The sequence below is a fragment of the Somniosus microcephalus genome, chromosome 7, assembly GCF_052327205.1.
Source record: "Somniosus microcephalus isolate GS21.2 chromosome 7, FLI_Smic_1.0, whole genome shotgun sequence".
NCBI lineage: Eukaryota > Metazoa > Chordata > Chondrichthyes > Squaliformes > Somniosidae > Somniosus > Somniosus microcephalus.
The window spans coordinates 105,993,076-106,010,317 of record NC_140993.1 but is presented as its reverse complement, the minus strand read 5'-3'; the positions used below and the strand labels follow the sequence as shown (position 1 = coordinate 106,010,317).

General features: G+C 45.0%; 1 protein-coding gene across 1 annotated transcript in view; it reads left to right on the top strand.

Moving 5' to 3' along the window:
- The window catches only part of greb1l (GREB1 like retinoic acid receptor coactivator), a 436,507-nt gene that overhangs the window by 278,111 nt on the left and 141,154 nt on the right, over window positions 1–17,242 (top strand). The window contains exon 4 of the mRNA XM_085992812.1: window positions 17,015–17,221. Within this exon, the coding sequence (XP_085848938.1) occupies window positions 17,015–17,221 (207 nt within the window). The remainder of the gene's footprint in view (window positions 1–17,014; window positions 17,222–17,242) is intronic.

Genomic DNA, 17,242 nt, shown 5'->3' with positions numbered 1-17,242 from the left:
AGCTGTGTCCTAGGACACCGCAAGCTCGGTCAGTATTGGTGCTACCGAGCCACTCTTGGTGATGGAATTGAATTCCCCCACCCAGAGTATGTTATGTGCCCTTGCTATCCTGAGTGCTTCTTCCAAGTGGCGTTCAATATGGAGGAGTACTGATTCATCAGCTGAGGGAGGGCGGAAGGTGGTAATCAGCAGGAGATTTCCTTGCCCATGCTTGACCTGAAGCCATGAGACTTCATGGGGTCTGGACTCAATATTGAAGACTCCCAGGGCCACTCCTTCCTGACTGTATACCACTGTGCCGCCACCCCTGGTGGGTCTGTCCTGCTGGTGGGACAGGACATACCCAGGGATGGTGATGGAGGATTCTGGGACATTGGCTGAAGGGTATGATTCTGTGAGTATGACTATGTCAGGCTGTTGCTTGTCTAGTTTGTGGGACAGCTCTCCCAATTTTGGCACAAGTCCCCAGATGTTAGTGAGGAGGACTTTGCAGTGTTGCCTGTGCTGGATGTGCCGTTGCCATGTCCGAAGCCGGTGCCTAGGTCGATGCAGAGTTTATTCTTATTATTGTTTTTCGTAGTGGGTTGGTACAACTGAGTGGCTTTCAGAGGGCAGTTAAGAGTCAACCACATTGCTGTGGGTCTGGAGTCACATATAGTCCAGGTAAGGATGGCGGATTTTCTTCCCTAAAAGACATTAGTGAACCAAATGGATTTTTACGACAATCCGAGTTTCATCGTCACCATTACTGATACTAGCTTTTTTTAATTATAGATTGATTTAATTAACTGAATTTAAATTCCCCAGCTGCTGTGGTGGGATTCGAACTGACGTCTCTGAATCATTAGTCCAGGCCTCTGGATTACTGGAGCTTAGGAACCAGCGCTGAACTCAGCACTGTTGTATCCGTGTGTTAATGGAGACACGGAATGCAGGAGTTGGTTTAACAGGTGTTTACTGAACAAAGTCTGGAGGTGAACTAAAAGATACAAGACGCTATACAGGCTTATATACCCGAGTGGTCACTACCGGTATTACAGTACACAGGGGCTCTTAAAGGTACATACACTACAAGCGCAAAGGTTCAAGTTCGCCCTGGTGACGTTAATATAGAATCATAGAAACATAGAAGATAGGAGCAGGAGTAGGCCATTCGGCCCCTCGAGCCTGCTCCACCATTCAATGAGATCATGGCTGATCATCCAAACTCAGTACCCTGTCCCTGCCTTCTCCCCATATCCCTTGACCCCTTTAGTCTTAAGAAATATATCTAACTCCTTCTTGAATATATTTAATGAGTTGGCCTCAACTGCCTTCTGTGGTAGAGAATTCCACAGGTTCACCACTCTCTGGGTGAAGAAATTCCTCCTCATTTCTGTCCTAAATGGCTTACCCCTTATTTTTAGACTGTGACCCCTGGTTCTGGACTTCCCCGCTATCGGGAACATCCTTCCTGCATCTGGTCTGTCTCGTCCTGTTAGAATTTTATAAGTTTCAATGCGATCCCCTCTCTTCTAAACTCCAACGAGTATAAGCCTAATCAACCCAATCTCTCCTCATACGTCATTGCTGCCATCCCAGGTATCAGTCTGGTGAATCTTCGCTGCACTCCCTCCATGGCAAAAACATCCTTCCTCAGATAAGGCGACCAAAACTGCACACAATACTCAAGGTATGGTCTCACCAAAGCCCTGTACAACTGCAGCAAGACATCCTTGTTCCTGTACTCAAATCCTCTCGCTCCGATGGCCAACATACCATTTGCCTTCTTAACCGCCTGCTGCACCTGCATGCTTACCTTCAGTGACTGGTGCACAAGGACACCCAGGTCTCATTGCACTTCCCCTTCTCCCAATCTATTGCCGTTCAGATAATAATCTGCCTTCCTGTTTTTGCCACCAAAGTGGATAACCTCGCATTTATCCACATTATACTGCATCTGCCATGCATCTGCCCAATCACCCAACCTGTCCATTCTGTGATGTCACCGCTCCCTCATTTTACTTTGTTGGGCGACGCATCTTACCGACAGTGATGCCGGGCCTGGGAAAATGGTGGACACCGCGGGACCCACCACCAGATGGGAAAAGAGCGGCCGCCGCCCTCTTTTCGTCATTTTTTGAGGGTAACGGGTGGTGTAAAGCCCCCGAATTTTTAGCCTGTTATATTCTAACATGTGGTGACCAGAAGAGCTTGCCTCCAACCCCATGGGATGTATAAAGAAGACATTTGCAACTTTACTGCAAATAGTACACAAAAGAAATCATCCCCCACAATATATTTTAACATTTGTTATATTTTGAAATATTTTTCTCCTCTCAATTTCCAGATGCAGTCTGCAGTCCTATGGTCAGGCATAGTCAAAAACTTTTTTTTCCACTTTAATATGGAATGCCGTACTGTAAGCGACCTGACTGTCGTATTTACCAACTCTCCATCCTTTCCCAGGCACTCCGTCCTTTCCTCTGACCCTCATAAGCCGTATTAACTTTCTCCTCCACCCTCAAATCAACCTGGTACTCTTCTTCCACTCCCATTCGATCAGGCACTCTTCTCATAACATAAGAACATAAGAAGTAGGAGCAGGAGTAGGCCATACGGCCCCTCGGGCCTGCTCCGCCATTCAATAGGATCATGGCTGATCCGAACCTAGACTCACGTCCACTTCCCTGCCCGCTCCCCGTAACCCCTAATTCCCTTATCAGCTAGGAAACTGTCTATCTCCGTTTTAAATTTAATTAATGTCGCAGCTTCCACAGCTCTCTGAGGTAGCAAATTCCATAGGTTTACTACCCTCTGAGTGAAGAACTTTCTCCTCATCTCAGTTTTGAAAGGGCAGCCCCTTATTCTAAGATTATGCCCCCTAGTTCTAGTCTCACCCATCAGTGGAAACATCCTCCCCGCATCCACCCGATCAAGCCCCCTCACAATCTTATATGTTTCGATAAGATCGCCTCTCATTCTTCTGAATTCCAATGAGTAGAGGCCCAACCTACTCAACCTTTCCTCATAAGTCAACCCCCTCATCTCCGGAATCAACCGAGTGAACCTTCTCTGAACTGCCTCGAGAGCAAGTATATCTTTTCTTAAATATGGAAACCAAAACTGCACGCAGTATTCCAGGTGTGGCCTCACCAGTACCCTGTATAACTTAAGCAAGACTTCCCTGCTTTTATACTCCATCCCCCTTGCAATAAAAGCCAAGATTCCATTGGCCTTCCTGATCACCTGCTGTACCTGCATACTAACCTTCTGTGTTTCATGCACCAGGACCCCCAGATCCCTTTGTACTGTAGCACTTTGCAGTTTCTCTCCATTTAGATAATAACTTGCTCTTTGATTTTTTCTGCCAAAGTGCATAACCTCACACTTTCCAACATTATATTCCATCTGCCAAATTTCTGCCCACTCACTTAGCCTGTCTATGTCCTTTTGCAGGTTTTTTATGTCCTCCTCACTCACTGCTTTCCCTCCCATCTTTGTATCATCGGCAAACTTGGATATGTTGCACTTGGTCCCCTCCTCCAAATCGTTAATCTAGATTGTAAAGAGTTGGGGTCCCAGCACCGACCCCTGCGGAACACCACCAGTTACTGATTGCCAACCCGAGAATGAACCATTTATCCCAACTCTCTGTTTTCTGTTAGATAGCCAATCTTCCACCCATGCCAGTATATTACCCCCAATCCCGTGATTTTTTATCTTGTGCAGTAATCTTTTGTGTGGCACCTTGTCAAATGCCTTTTGGAAGTCCAAATACACCACATCCACTGGTTCTCCTTTATCCACCCTGTTTGTTATGTCCTCAAAGAATTCGAGCAAATTTGTCAAACATGACTTCCCCTTCATAAAACCATGCTGACTCTGTCCGATTAAATTATACTTATCCAAATGTCCTGTTACTGCTTCCTTAATAATGGACTCCAACATTTTACCAACCACAGATGTTAGGCTAACTGGTCTATAGTTTCCAGCCTTTTGTCTACCTCCCTTTTTAAATAAGGGCGTTACATTAGCAGTTTTCCAATCTGCTGGGACCTTTCCTGAATCCAGGGAGTTTTGGAAAATTACCACCAATGCATCCGCAATCCCTACCGCTACTTCTCTCAAGACCCTAGGATGTAAGCCATCAGGTCCAGGGGATTTATTCGCCTTTAGTCCCATTATCTTACCGAGTACCACCTCCTTAGTGATTTTAATCGTGTTTAGCTCCTCCCCCCCATAGCCCCCTGTTTGTCCAGTGTTGGGATATTTTTAGTGTCCTCTACTGTAAAGACTGATACAAAATATTTGTTCAGCGTTTTTGCCATCTCCATGTTCCCCACTACTAATTTCTCGGTCTCGTCCTCTAAGGGACCAACATTCACTTTCGCCACCCTTTTTCTTTTTATATAACTGCAGAAACTCTTGCTATCTGTTTTTGTATTTTTTGCTAGTTTACTTTCATAATCTATCTTCCCTTTCTTCATTAATCTTTTAGTTATTCTTTGCTGGCTTTTAAATGCTTCCCAATCTTCTATCCTCCCACTAGATTTGGCTACTTTATATGCCCTTGTTTTCAGTCGGATACTATCCTTTATTTTAATAACATAAGAATTAGGAGCAGGAGTAGGCCATACGACCACTCGAGGCTGCCCAGCCATTCAATAAGATCATGGCTGATTTTTGACCTCAACTCCACTTTCCCTCCTGATCCCTATATCCCTTAATTACCCTGGATTCCAAAAATCTATCTATCTCAGCCTTGAATATACTCAATGGGCTGGATTTTGTCAATGAGGACGTGATGGAGGCGGGACTCCCACTTTTTAGGTTGTAGTCCCGCCTCCATTGACTTGTGGCCAACCCACGCTATTTTCCCTTGATTGACCTTGTTAAGCCCGCCCAGCGGGCTCAGCAGGCCAATTAAGGGACACCTGGTTACTGGTGACGTCAGTGATTGACATTTCATCTGTCACGAGCTTTTGACAGATGAAAAATCAGCGTTTAACAGCTCTGTGAAGCTGTCAAACACTGACAATCTGTCTTCTAACTTGAGTCCTTCTACTCAGACTCAGTTAGAGATCTCTCCAGACAAGAAAGCAGAATGCTGCAGCTTTTGACATTTCAGCGGCCATTCTGCTTTCTGTGCCGGTGAACTGAGGGACTCTCGAGAACTGAAGGAAGGAAGCCTGCAGGAGAAAGTAAAGTTAAGTAAAACTTATTAAAATACTTTACACTTACCTCAAACACTTATCTCTGCACACATGCACCCATCACTCACCTGCACAACAGACATCTTGACCCCTCTAACCCCTTCAGACCGACGGTCCGCCTCGCTAACTTGGCATGGTTCAGAGCCTTCGGGAAGCCCACACTTCAGGGCTAAAAATAGGGATTAGGCAAAAAACTGCCTGTTAACTACCTGATAACAGGCAGTTAATTGGCACTAATCCCCTTCCCACCTCGGGGAGGCGGCTCCCAGCACAGGCCGGATACCCACCTCCTGGGACATTGGCACGGAGGTGGGTTGGGGGCGGGATGGGTCTGTGCCCCCCGATTCTGCAATTTTCCCACCACTCCCGCCTCCAAATCCGCCTCCACGAGGCTTGGAAATTCGAGCCCAATGACTCCACATCCACAGCCCTTTGGGGTAGAGAACTCCAAAGATTCACAACCCTCTAAGTGAAGAAATTCCTCCTCATCTCAGTCCTAAGTGGCCAATCCTTTATCCTGAGACTATGCCCCCAGCTCTAGACTCACCAGCCAGGGGTGACAACCTCTCAGCATCTACCCTGTCAATCCCCCTCAGAATCTTATGTTTCAATGAGATCACCTCTCATTCTTCTAAACTCCAGAGAGTATATGCCCAATTTAATCAATCTCTCCTCATAGGACAACTCTCTCATCCCAGGAATCAATCTAGTGAAGCTTCGTTGCACCGCCTCTAAGGCAAGTATATCCTTCCTCAGATAAGGAGATCAAAACTGCACAATACTCCAGGTGTGGTCTCACCAAAGCCCTGTACAATTTTAGTAAAAATTCCTTACTCTAGTACTCCAAACCCATTCCAATAAAGTCCAACATACCATTTGCCTTCCCAATTACTTGCTGTACCTGCATGCTAACTTTCTGTGTTTCCTGCACGAGGACACCAAATCTCTCTGAACACCAACATTTAATAGTTTCTCAGCATTTAAGAAATATTCTGTTTTTCTATTCTTCCTACCAAAGTGAATAACCTCACATTTCTCCACATTATATTCCATCTGCCACCTTATTACCCACTCACTTAACCCGTCTATATTCCTTTGCAGGCACTTTGTGTCCTCCTCACAGCTTACTTTCCCACCTAGTTTTGTATCATGAGCAAACTTGGATATATTGCACTCGGTCCCTCCATCTAAGTCATTAATATAGATTGTAAATAGCTGAGGTCCAAGCACTGATCCTTGTGGCACCCCACTAGTTACAGCCTGCCAACAGGAAAACTACCCGTTTATAAGGGGAACAGATAGACGTTTCTGTGGCCGCAGACGTGACTCCAGGATGATATGTTGCCTCCCTGGTGCCAGGGTCAAGGATGTCACTGAGCGGCTGCAGGACATTCTGAAGGGGGAGGGTAAACAACCAGAGGTCGAGGTCCATATCGGTACCAACGACATAGGTAGAAAGAGGGACGAGGTCCTGCAAGCAGAATATAGGGAGCTAGGAAATAAATTAAAAAGCAGGACCTCAAAGGTAGTAATCTCAGGATTACTCCCAGTGCCACGTGCTAGCGAAAGCAGAAATAGGAGAATAGACCAGATGAATGCGTGGCTGGAGAGATGGTGTAGGAGGGAGGGATTTAAATTCCTGAGGCATTGGGACCGATTCTAGGGAAGGTGGGACCTGTACAAGCTGGACGGATTACACCTCGGCAGAACCGGGACCAATATCCTCGCAGGGGGGGTTTGCTAGTGCTGTTGGGAAGGATTTAAACTAGTTTGTCAGGGGACTGGGAACCTAAGTGTGGGCCCAGAATGGAGAGAAACAAAGCTGGAAGTGCAAGTTAGAAAAGTAGTCAGCAAAACTAGTAGGGAGCAGAAACAAAGGCCAACAGTAAAGAGGATCAAAGTGCAGAAAAATATTTAACAGGCAAAGTTGAAGGCACTTTATCTAAATGCACGTAGCATTCGCAACAAGGTGGATGAATTAACGGCACTAATAGAAGTAAATGGGTATGATGCAATTGCCATTGCAGAGACATGTTTGCAGGGTAACCAAAGCTGGGAACTGAATGTTCCAGGGTACTCAATATTTAGGAAGGACAGACAAAAAGGAAAAGGAGGTGGCGTAGCACTGTTAATAAGGGATGAGATCGGTACTGTAGAGATAAAAGATCTTGGCTCGGCAGATCGTGATGTAGAACTGGAATCCGTTTGGGTGGAGCTAAGAAACAGCAAAGGGTGGAAAACATTGGTGGGAGTTGTGTATAGGCCACCAAACAGTAGTGGTAATGTAGGGCACAGCATCAATCAAGAAATTAGAAGTGCACGTAACAAGCGCAATATGGTAATCATGGAGGACTTTAATCTACATATTGACTGGGCAAATCAAATTACCACTAATGGTGTGGAGGACGAATTCTTGGAATGTATGCGAGATGGTTTCCTGGATCAGTATGTGGAGGAACCAACCAGGGAACAGGCTATTCTGGGTCTGGTACTGTGTAATGAGAAAGGGCTAATCAATAATCTTGTGGTAAAGGGGCATTTAGGGACAAGTGACCATAATATGATTGAATTTTACATTAACTTTGAGAGTGATGTAGTCCAATCTGAAACTAAGGTCTTCAATCTAAACAGAGGAAATGACAAGGGTATGAGGGACAAGTTGGCCATGGTAGATTGGGAGACTACACTAAAAGGTATGAAGGTGGATATACAATGGCTAACACTCAAGGAAATAATGTATAATTTGCAACAAACATATATTCCTCTAGGGCATAAAACCCCAAAAGGAAAAGTGATCCAACCATGGTTAACAAAAGAAATTAAAGCTAGTATTAAGTCAAAGGAGGAAGCTTATAAAGTTGCCAGAAAAAGCAGTCAGCCTGAGGATTGGGGTCTTTTTAAAAATCAGCAAAGGGGGACCAAGAAATTGATAAAGAAAGGGAAAATGGAATATGAGCAAAAACTAGCGAAAATAATAAAAACGGATTGTAAAAGCTTCTATAGGTATATGAAAAGGAAAAGACTGGCGAAGGTAAACGTAGATCCTTTACAGTTAGAGACAGGAGAATTTATAATGGGGAATGAGGAAATGGCAGAGAAATTAAATAAATACTTTGTTTCTATCTTCACGGAGGAAGACACAAAAAAACACCCAGAAATACGAGAAAACCAAGGGTGTGGTGAGAATGAAGAACTTAAAGAAATTATTATTAGTAAAAAAAACAGTACTAGCAAAATTAATGGGACTAAAAGTCGATAAATTCCAAGGACCGGGTGACCGACATCCTAGGGTTTTGAAAGAGGTGGCCATTGGGATAGTGGGCGCATTGGTTGTCATCTTCCAAAATTCTATAGATTCTGGAACGGTTCCTATAGATTGGAAGATAGCAAATGTAACCCTGCTATTTAAGAAAGGAGGGAGAGAGAAAACGGGGAACTACAGGCCTGTTAGCCTCGTATCAGTAGTTGGGAAAATGTTGGAATCTATTATAAAGGATGCAATAACTGGGCACTTAGAAACTAATAGTAAGATTGGGCAGAATCAACATGGATTTATGAAAAGGAAATCCTGTTTAACAAACCTATTGGAGTTCTTTGAGGATGTAACTAGTGGAGTAGACAAAGGGGAACCGGTAGATGTGGTGTATTTGGATTTTCAGAAGGCCTTCGATAAGGTCCCACACAAGAGGTTGGTGAACAAAATTAGGGCACATGGAATTGGGGGTAATGTACTAGCATGGATTGAGAATTGGTTAACAGACAGAAAACAAAGAGTAGGGATAAACGGGCCCTTTTCAGGATGGCAGGCTGTGACTATTGGGGTACCGCAAGGATTGGTGCTTGGGCCCCAGCTATTCACAATCTATATCAATGATTTGGATGAGGGGACTAAATGTAACATTCCAAATTTGCTGATGATACAAAGCTAGGTAGCAGTGTCAGTTGTGAAGAGGCTTCAAGGGGATCTCGACAGGCTCAGTGAGTGGGCGAGAACATGGCAGATGGAATATAATGTGGATAAATGTGAAGTTATCCACTTTGGTAGAAAAAACAAAGGCAGAGTATTTCCTAAATGTTGAAAGATTGGGGAATGCAGATGCTCAAAGGGACCTGGGTGTCCTTGTACATGAGTCACTGAAAGTGAATGTACAGGTGCAGCAAGCCATTAGGAAGGCAAATGGTATGCTGGCCTTCATTACAAGAGGATTTGAATACAGGAGTAAAGAAGTCTTACTCCAATTATATAGGGCCTTGGTGAGACCACACCTGGAGTACTGTGTACAATTTTGGTCTCCTTACCTAAGGAAGGATATACTTGCCGTAGAGGAAGTGCAACAAAGGTTCACGAGATTGATTCCTGGGATGGCAGGACTGTTGTATGAGAAGAGATTGAGTAAACTAGGCCTGTATTTTCTTGAATTCAGAAGCATTAGAGGGGATCTCATTGAAGCATACAAAATTATTACAGGGCTTAATAGGGTGGATGCTGGGAGAATGTTTCCCTTAGCTGGGGAGTCTAGAACCAGGGGCCACAGCCTCAGGATAAAGGGTAGGCCATTCAGGACTGAGATGAGAAGAATTATTTCCACACAGAGGGCAGTGAATCTTTGGAATTCTCTACCCCAGAGGGCAGTGGAGGCTCAGTCATTAGGTATATTCAAAACAGAACTCGATAGATTTCTGACTAGTAAGGGCATCAAGGGATATGGCGATAGGGCTGGTGAATGGAGTTGAGGCAGAAGATCAGCCATGATCTCATTGAATGACGGAGCAGGCTTGAAGGGCTAAATGGCCTACTCCTGCTCCTGTTTCTTATGTTCTTATCCCTACTCTCTGTTTTCTGTCTGTTAGCCAATGCCTCTATCCATGCTAATATATTACCCCCATGAGCCCTTATCTTGCATAGCTTGTGGCACCTTATCGAAAGCCTTTTGAAAATCCAAATATACTACATCCACTGGTTCCCCTTTGTCTACCCTGCTAGTTACATCCTCAAAAAACTCTAATACAATTGTTAAACACGATTTCCCTTTCATAAAACCACATTATGATTTTCGAAGTGGCATGTTACCACTTCCTTAATAATGGATTCCAGCATTTTCCCGACAATTGATGTCAGGCTAACTGGCCTGTAGTTCCCTGTTTTCTCTCTCCCTCCTTTCTTGATTAGTGGAGTTACATTTGCAACTTTCCAATCCGCTGGGACCATTCTAGAATCTAGGGAATGTTGGAAGATCAAAACCAATGCATCCACTATCTCTTCAGCCACCACTTTTAGACCCCTAGGATGTAGGCCATCAGGTCCAGGGGATTTGTCGGCTTTTAGTCCCATTAGTTTCTCAAGTACTTTTTCTCTAATGATATTAATTACTTTAAGTTCCTCACTCTTACTAGCCCCTTGGTTCCCCACTACTTTTGGTATCCTCAATTCAACATGGCACTCTCTCCCCCTTCTTCCATTCCCCATAAGTTGCTGCTTGTCCCCCACCATTCTAACTGAATGCTTCTTCCTCCCCATTGAATCTAATGCTCCTTACTCCTCAATTCAAGTTGGCATTCTTCCTCCCAGTTTTAAAAAATTCATTCACGGGATGTGGGCATCACTGGCAAGGCCAGCATTTCTTGCCCATCCCAAATTGTCCTTGAGAAAGTGGTGGGGAGCCACCTTCTTGAACCACTGCAATCCGTGTAGTGAATTTTCTCCCACGGTGCTGTTATGTAGGGAGTTCCAGGATTTTGACCCAGCGATGATGAAGGAACGGCGATATATTTCCAAATCAGGATGGTATGTGACTTGGAGGGGAACTTGAAGGTGGTGGTGTTCCCATGTGCCTGCTGCCCTTATCCTTCTAGGTGGTAGAGATCATGGGTTTGGGAGCTGTTGTTGAAGAAGCCGTAGCGAGTTGCTGTACTGCATCTTGTAGATGGTACACACTGCACCGGTGTTGGAGGGAGTGAATGTTTAAGGTGGTGGATGGGGTGCTAATCAAGCGGGCTGCTTTGTCCTGGATGGTGTTGAGCTTCTTGAGTGTTGATGGAGCTGCACTCATGCAGGCAAGTGGAGAGTATTCCATCACACTTCTGACCAATGTTCCCCCTAAGGCATACGGCCGATCGCAAGGTCCCGCGCAGGCCACTCACCAGCCTTTCCGCTGGAAGAGATACGGTGCATGTGCGGCTGCTGCACAAATTTAAAGAGACTTGTGCCTTGTAGATGGTGGAAAAGCTTTGCGGAGTCAGGAGGTGAGTTACTCTGCAGAATAGAAACATAGAAGATAGGAGCAGGAGTAGGCCATTCGGCCCTTCAAGCCTGCTCCGCCATTCAACGAGATCATGGCTGATCATCCAAACCCTAGCACCCGGTCCCTACACCGACAGCCATCCCACACAAGCCCTATCCCCGTAACCCCACGTATTTAATCCCCCCTAACACTAAGGGCCAATTTTTATCATGGCCAATCAACCTAACCCGCACATCTTTGGACTGTGGGAGGAAACCGGAGCACCCGGAGGAAACCCACGCAAACACGGGGAGAATGTGCAAACTCCACACAGACAGTCACCCGAGGCCGGATTTGAACCCGGGTCCCTGGCGCTGTGAGGCAACAGTGCTAACCACTATGCCACCGTGCCCAGCCTCTGACCTGTTCTTGTAGCCACAGTATTTATGTAGCTGGTCAAGTTAGGTTTCTGGTCAATGGTGACCCCCAGGATGTTGATGGTGGGGGATTTGATGCTGGTAATGCCTTTGAATCTCAAGGGGAGGTGGATAGACTTTCTCTTGTTGGACATGGTCATTGGCTGGCGCGAATGTTACTGTTAATGTTGGCACTTTCTTCCTTCCTCACCTCAAAAATGCTGCCCTCAGCTTCTCCTTTCCCTCCCCAAAAAGCACTGCTTCCAGCTTCTTCTTCTTTCCTGCTCCACTTCATTTCCCCATCCCTCTCCATTTCATTGCTGCCCTTTCCCCCTTCATTGCTATTCATTTCTTCTCTTCCTTTTCTCTTTTACTGCTATTCTGTTTGTTCTCCTGGAATGGCTCCCATCGTCACTCCCTCGTCCAAAGGGTGTAGCCTATCTAGTGCGCAACTGGTTTACCCATCTATCACCAGATCTGGCTGGACCACATTTTAAAATTTTCATCCTTGTTTTCAAATCCCTCCATGGCCTTAGCACTTGCTCTCTCTTTAATCTCCTCCAGCCCCACAACCCCCCCAAGATATCTGTGCTCCTCTAATTCTGGCCTCTTGAGCATCCCTGATATTAATTGCTCAACCATTGATGGCAATGCCTTCAGCTGCCTAGGTCCTGAGCTCTGGAATTCCCTCCCTAAACCTCTCCGCCTCTCTACCTCTCTTTCCTCCTTTAAGACGCCCCTTAAAACCTACCTCTTCGACCAAGCTTTTGGTCACCTGCCCGAATTTCTCCTTATGTGGCTCGGTGTCAAATTTTGTTTTTAACACTCCTGTGAACTTCTGGAACGTTTTACTACTTTAAAGGCGCTATATAAATACAAGCTATTGTTGTTGATGTTGCTGTCCATTTCAGCCTTTCCTCTCTTCCCTCTAACCTGAACACTGTTGCCAATGAAACCAAAAGTGGTTGCCCCCTACTGCAAGTGGGAATTCCCATTCTTGTGAGAATTTCCACCTACAGTATGCATGAGCTAGAATCAATTCCATTTCCAATAGGATTTGTAAAGTTTGTTTGGCGTAGCCTGGTCCGTACTAACTTTTGTTAGCAAATGTTGATTTGCAGACCAGTCTCCCAATATGTTGACTGTTTCACTGATTTTTGGCATGTTCCTTCTATCACTTCCTTATGTCCCTCACCTTCTACAACCTCCTACTCCCTTCCAACCCGACTTCTTTCTGCATCTGCCGCAGAAAAAACTCTTCCTCATCAAATCACTTACAATTACACTTTCAAGCTGCAAACTACCTAGTCTTTGGCCCTCCATTTGCCATAATACTTCTGCAGTTCTCGATATGCTCAATCACTTCCATCTTTTGATGCCTTGTCCTCATTAGAACCTTTAATCTCTCCCTCCTAGTTGTTCTCCTGGAATGGCTCCCATTGTCACTCCTTCATCCAAAGGGTGTGGGCTTTAGTGTATCTGGTGTGAAACTGGTTTAGCCATCTATCACCAGATCTGGCTGGACCACATCATGTGTTATAGGGCATAATTTTCCTCTGCCAAACCGCTCACTACTCCAGGATCATCTTAGAGAGCAAAGCTAACTGCTGACTTCTTTTCTCTACTAAGATTTACAAGGATGATACCAGAAATGTGAGGGTATACATATCAGGAAAGGATGAACAGGCTGGGTCTCTTTTCTCTTAAAAAAAGAAGACCGAGGGGTGACCTAATAGAGGTCTTTAAAATTATGAAAGGTTTTGATAGAGTGGATACAGAGATAGTGTTTCCACTTGTGGGGAAGAACATAACTAGAGGCCATCAATATAAGGTAGTCACCAAGAAATCCAATAGGGAATTCAGAAGATACTTCTTTATCCAGAGAGCGGTGAGAATGTGGAAGTCGCTACCACAGGGAGTGGTTGAAGTGAAAAGTATAGATGCATTTAAGGGGAGGCTAGACAAGCATGTGAGGGAGAAGGGAATAGAGGGTTACGCTGATAGATTTAGATGTGGAAAGACAGGAGGAGGCGCGAGTGGAGCATAAACGCCGGCATGGACTGGTTGGGCCGAATGCCTGTTTCTGTGCCGTATATCCTATGTAATCCTATGTACTAGCAACCCTCCTCTCAATTCCCCCTAAACTGCCCCCTCCATTCTCACCTCTAATAACAATTGTGAGGAGCTCATGGACCTTTGTCCCTAAGGTTGAGCCCATCCATTAAACTGCCTCTGCTGTTTCCTCCTCTACCCCTTGCCAAAATCCCCCGCCTCTGCCACTTACTCAGCCCATCTGCTGCTGAAAGCTTCGTGCATTCCTTTGTCATCTCTAGACTGACTGATGCTCTCCTAGCTGGCCTTCCATCCTCCATGCTCTGTAAACTTCACCTCATCCAAACCTCTGCTGCCATTTGCTATCCTGCATCAAATCCTGCTCACCCATCACTCCTGTCCTTGTTGACCTACATTGGCTCCCGATCCCCCAACACTGCACATTTAAAATGTTCTACCTCATATTTAAATGAATTCATGGCTTTGCCCTCCCCTATTTCTGTAAACTCCTTTATAACCAAAGGTATTAAGGGATATGAGTCAAAGACGGGTATATGGAGTTAGGTCACAGATTAGCCACAATCTCATTGAATGGCGGAACAGGCTTGAGGGGATCAATGGCCTAATCCTGCTCCTGTGTTCCTATGTTCCTAAGCTGTACAGTTCCTCAGAACTCTCCACTTCTCCAAATCTGACCTTTTGTGTATCCCTCGCTCCCTCCCTCTGCCCGACAATTGGCGGCCCTACCTTCAGCCATCTAGGCATCTATGTCCTACGCTCTTGAATTCCCTCCCTAAACCTCTCCACCTCCCTCTCCCCCTTAAGACCCTCCTTAAAACCCACGCCTTTTGACCAAGTTTTTGGATAAATGAGCAGTTAATTTGTTTTGGCAGTGTTGGCTAAGGCACCAGGAGAGCTCTCTGCTCTTCTTTGAATTGAGCCATCGGATCTCTATTCACCTGAGTTGACTGACAGGCTTCAGTTTAACATCTCATTCAAAATACATAACCTCCAACAAAGCAGCACTGTCTCAGTGTCACCGATGTGTCAGCTAAGATTACGTGCTCAATGTCCTGGAAAAGGGCTTACGCTTACAACATTCTTACTAACTTTGCTAATCTGGCACTTTAATTAAATTTGAGATAATTTTTGCTTTGATAAATAAGCTTTGAATTTACCTCCAGAGATTAGATATGACAGTGCTTATATATTAATTTAAAAGAAACGTAAATCAGGCAAGTTCCTTGATGGTTGAGCACTCTTATCTGTCTGATTTTTCAATATCCGCTGCGCCCAGGCGATCCAGTGCAGCTGGGTGCAGACCCAGGGAAATCTCACCTATAATATCTAGTTTAATGTATTAAGATTGAGATTTTATATGTGTTAAAATATCTTAAATGATTATAAAATGAATATAAGCTCCATTCCAAAATTAAAATTTATATATGACTTTCTGTGAGGAGGTTGCATTTCAATTTTCTTGATGTAATTTGATGACGTTGCCAGTAGCAATCAATTTTCATGACATAAATACCTACTTAAAATAATTTCTTACCAATGCAAACTTTCAAATCTGGTATTGTGGGCACAGTGGTGTATAAGTCACTGCATCAGGGGACTCGCCCAAAGACCCAGCTGTTTAAGGCAGTGAGTAGCTGAGGGAATTGAACCAGGAAGATCTCGTGTTCAACTTGTGCTGAGTTACCTGATCACAGCTGGAGCAGTGGTCAGGGTGCCACGTTTAGCCCCAGTTACCCTTTATCAGTGAGGGGAACATCAGCCAGCATACGCTGTTCTTGATAACTATTCAATGACCCTAGTTGTAAATGCATGACAGGATTGAACTCAGTTTCCTTCATCAGTCGAATAGCCTGTTGACAATTGCTGTATAATTGCTTGCATTAAAATTAGATAATTAGGTGAGCTATAAAGGGAGACTGGTACCTGTGGGCCCATAGCACAACAAGGAGGCAATGCCTTCATGAGAAGAGGAAGAGAGAACATTGGCACAAGAAGAAAAAAACATTTAAAAAAGGACAAACACGCAGATGAAGTATAACTTGCAACAAGAGTTTGCACGAATTGGTAAATGTTGAAACATATTGTCAGCATATTTAATATTTAATATTTTCAACTGTTTGGAGGTATTTTAATCTTACTTTATGTTGGTGTGATTTTCCAGTTGTAAATGCGTGAAACCATTCTTAAAATTGTAATGACCAATCGAGTTACCAAGTTTAGTTGCGCTGTAGTTTTCAAGGGTTATGAAAACTCAGTGTATATTTCAAGCTGTCATATAACATTGTTAGAAACAATTTTAACCTCCCAGGAGGGGCGGAGGAGTGGTTAGATTCGGAATAATTTGAAACCCAACCCCAACCTGCCACAAACGTGCACACTTCTGGTTTTAGCGGAGGTGGGTTGGGGGAATGGGCGAGTAACCTACTCTCGAGAGGCGGATCAGCAATTTAAATATGTTAATGAGGCTGCATGCCTCAGATTTTTAAAAATGTTTACATTTAACGATCGCAGACCAGGCTTCCCAGAGCCCAGCAGCTGAAGGGAGGCGAGAATAGCTGGATCCAGCAGTTAAATGCTTCTCCAGCACTGCTTGTGAGCTAGGAGGAGCAGGAGTGTTTCCCCCAGACTAACAAGCTAACCTGCAGCGATTTCCCCCGTCGACCCGTGATCCGTACCCGCCCCCCCCCCCCCCCCCGATCTCCAGGCTGACCTGTGATCTCCCTTCCCTCGCAATCTCTTCCCCTCCACCACCACCACCACCCCCCACTCACCCCTCCCCCCCCCCCCCACCCCCAAGCGACTTCTCCCTCCTCTCTGCTCCCTGGCTGTGGCCTTCCAGTTCAGGCCTTCCCACTCGATAGCCAGCCAGCTGGCTGCCAGATGGGAAACGGAGAAAAAAAATTCAAACGAGGTCCTGCCGTGAAATTCAGCAGGACCACCATATTACCCACATTCCCAGGTTTCCCAGCCGCCACAAACCCCGCCTCCCTGTAAATATTGGGGCCTATATGTTTTTGTCCTCATTAATTATGTCCCTAGCCTTCTGTCATGTAAGCGATACAGATGTTAGCTGGTTTGAAATAATGCCTGAAATTTGTTCTTGAAACAGATGTCAAACCAAAGATAGAGGAACTTGATAAAGAAATTGAAGTCCATCGTTACACACAGAGTAGCTCTTCTGGATTCCCAGCTATGCAAGTTGGTAACGGATTGGATAATGAAGAGGAGGAGGAAGAAGAGGAAATGTCTGAGTCAAACAGCCCACCTATTGCGTACATGCAGAAACATGCTCCAGAGGGATCCTGCACTACAGATGGTGCGTATAGCTTTGTCTTCT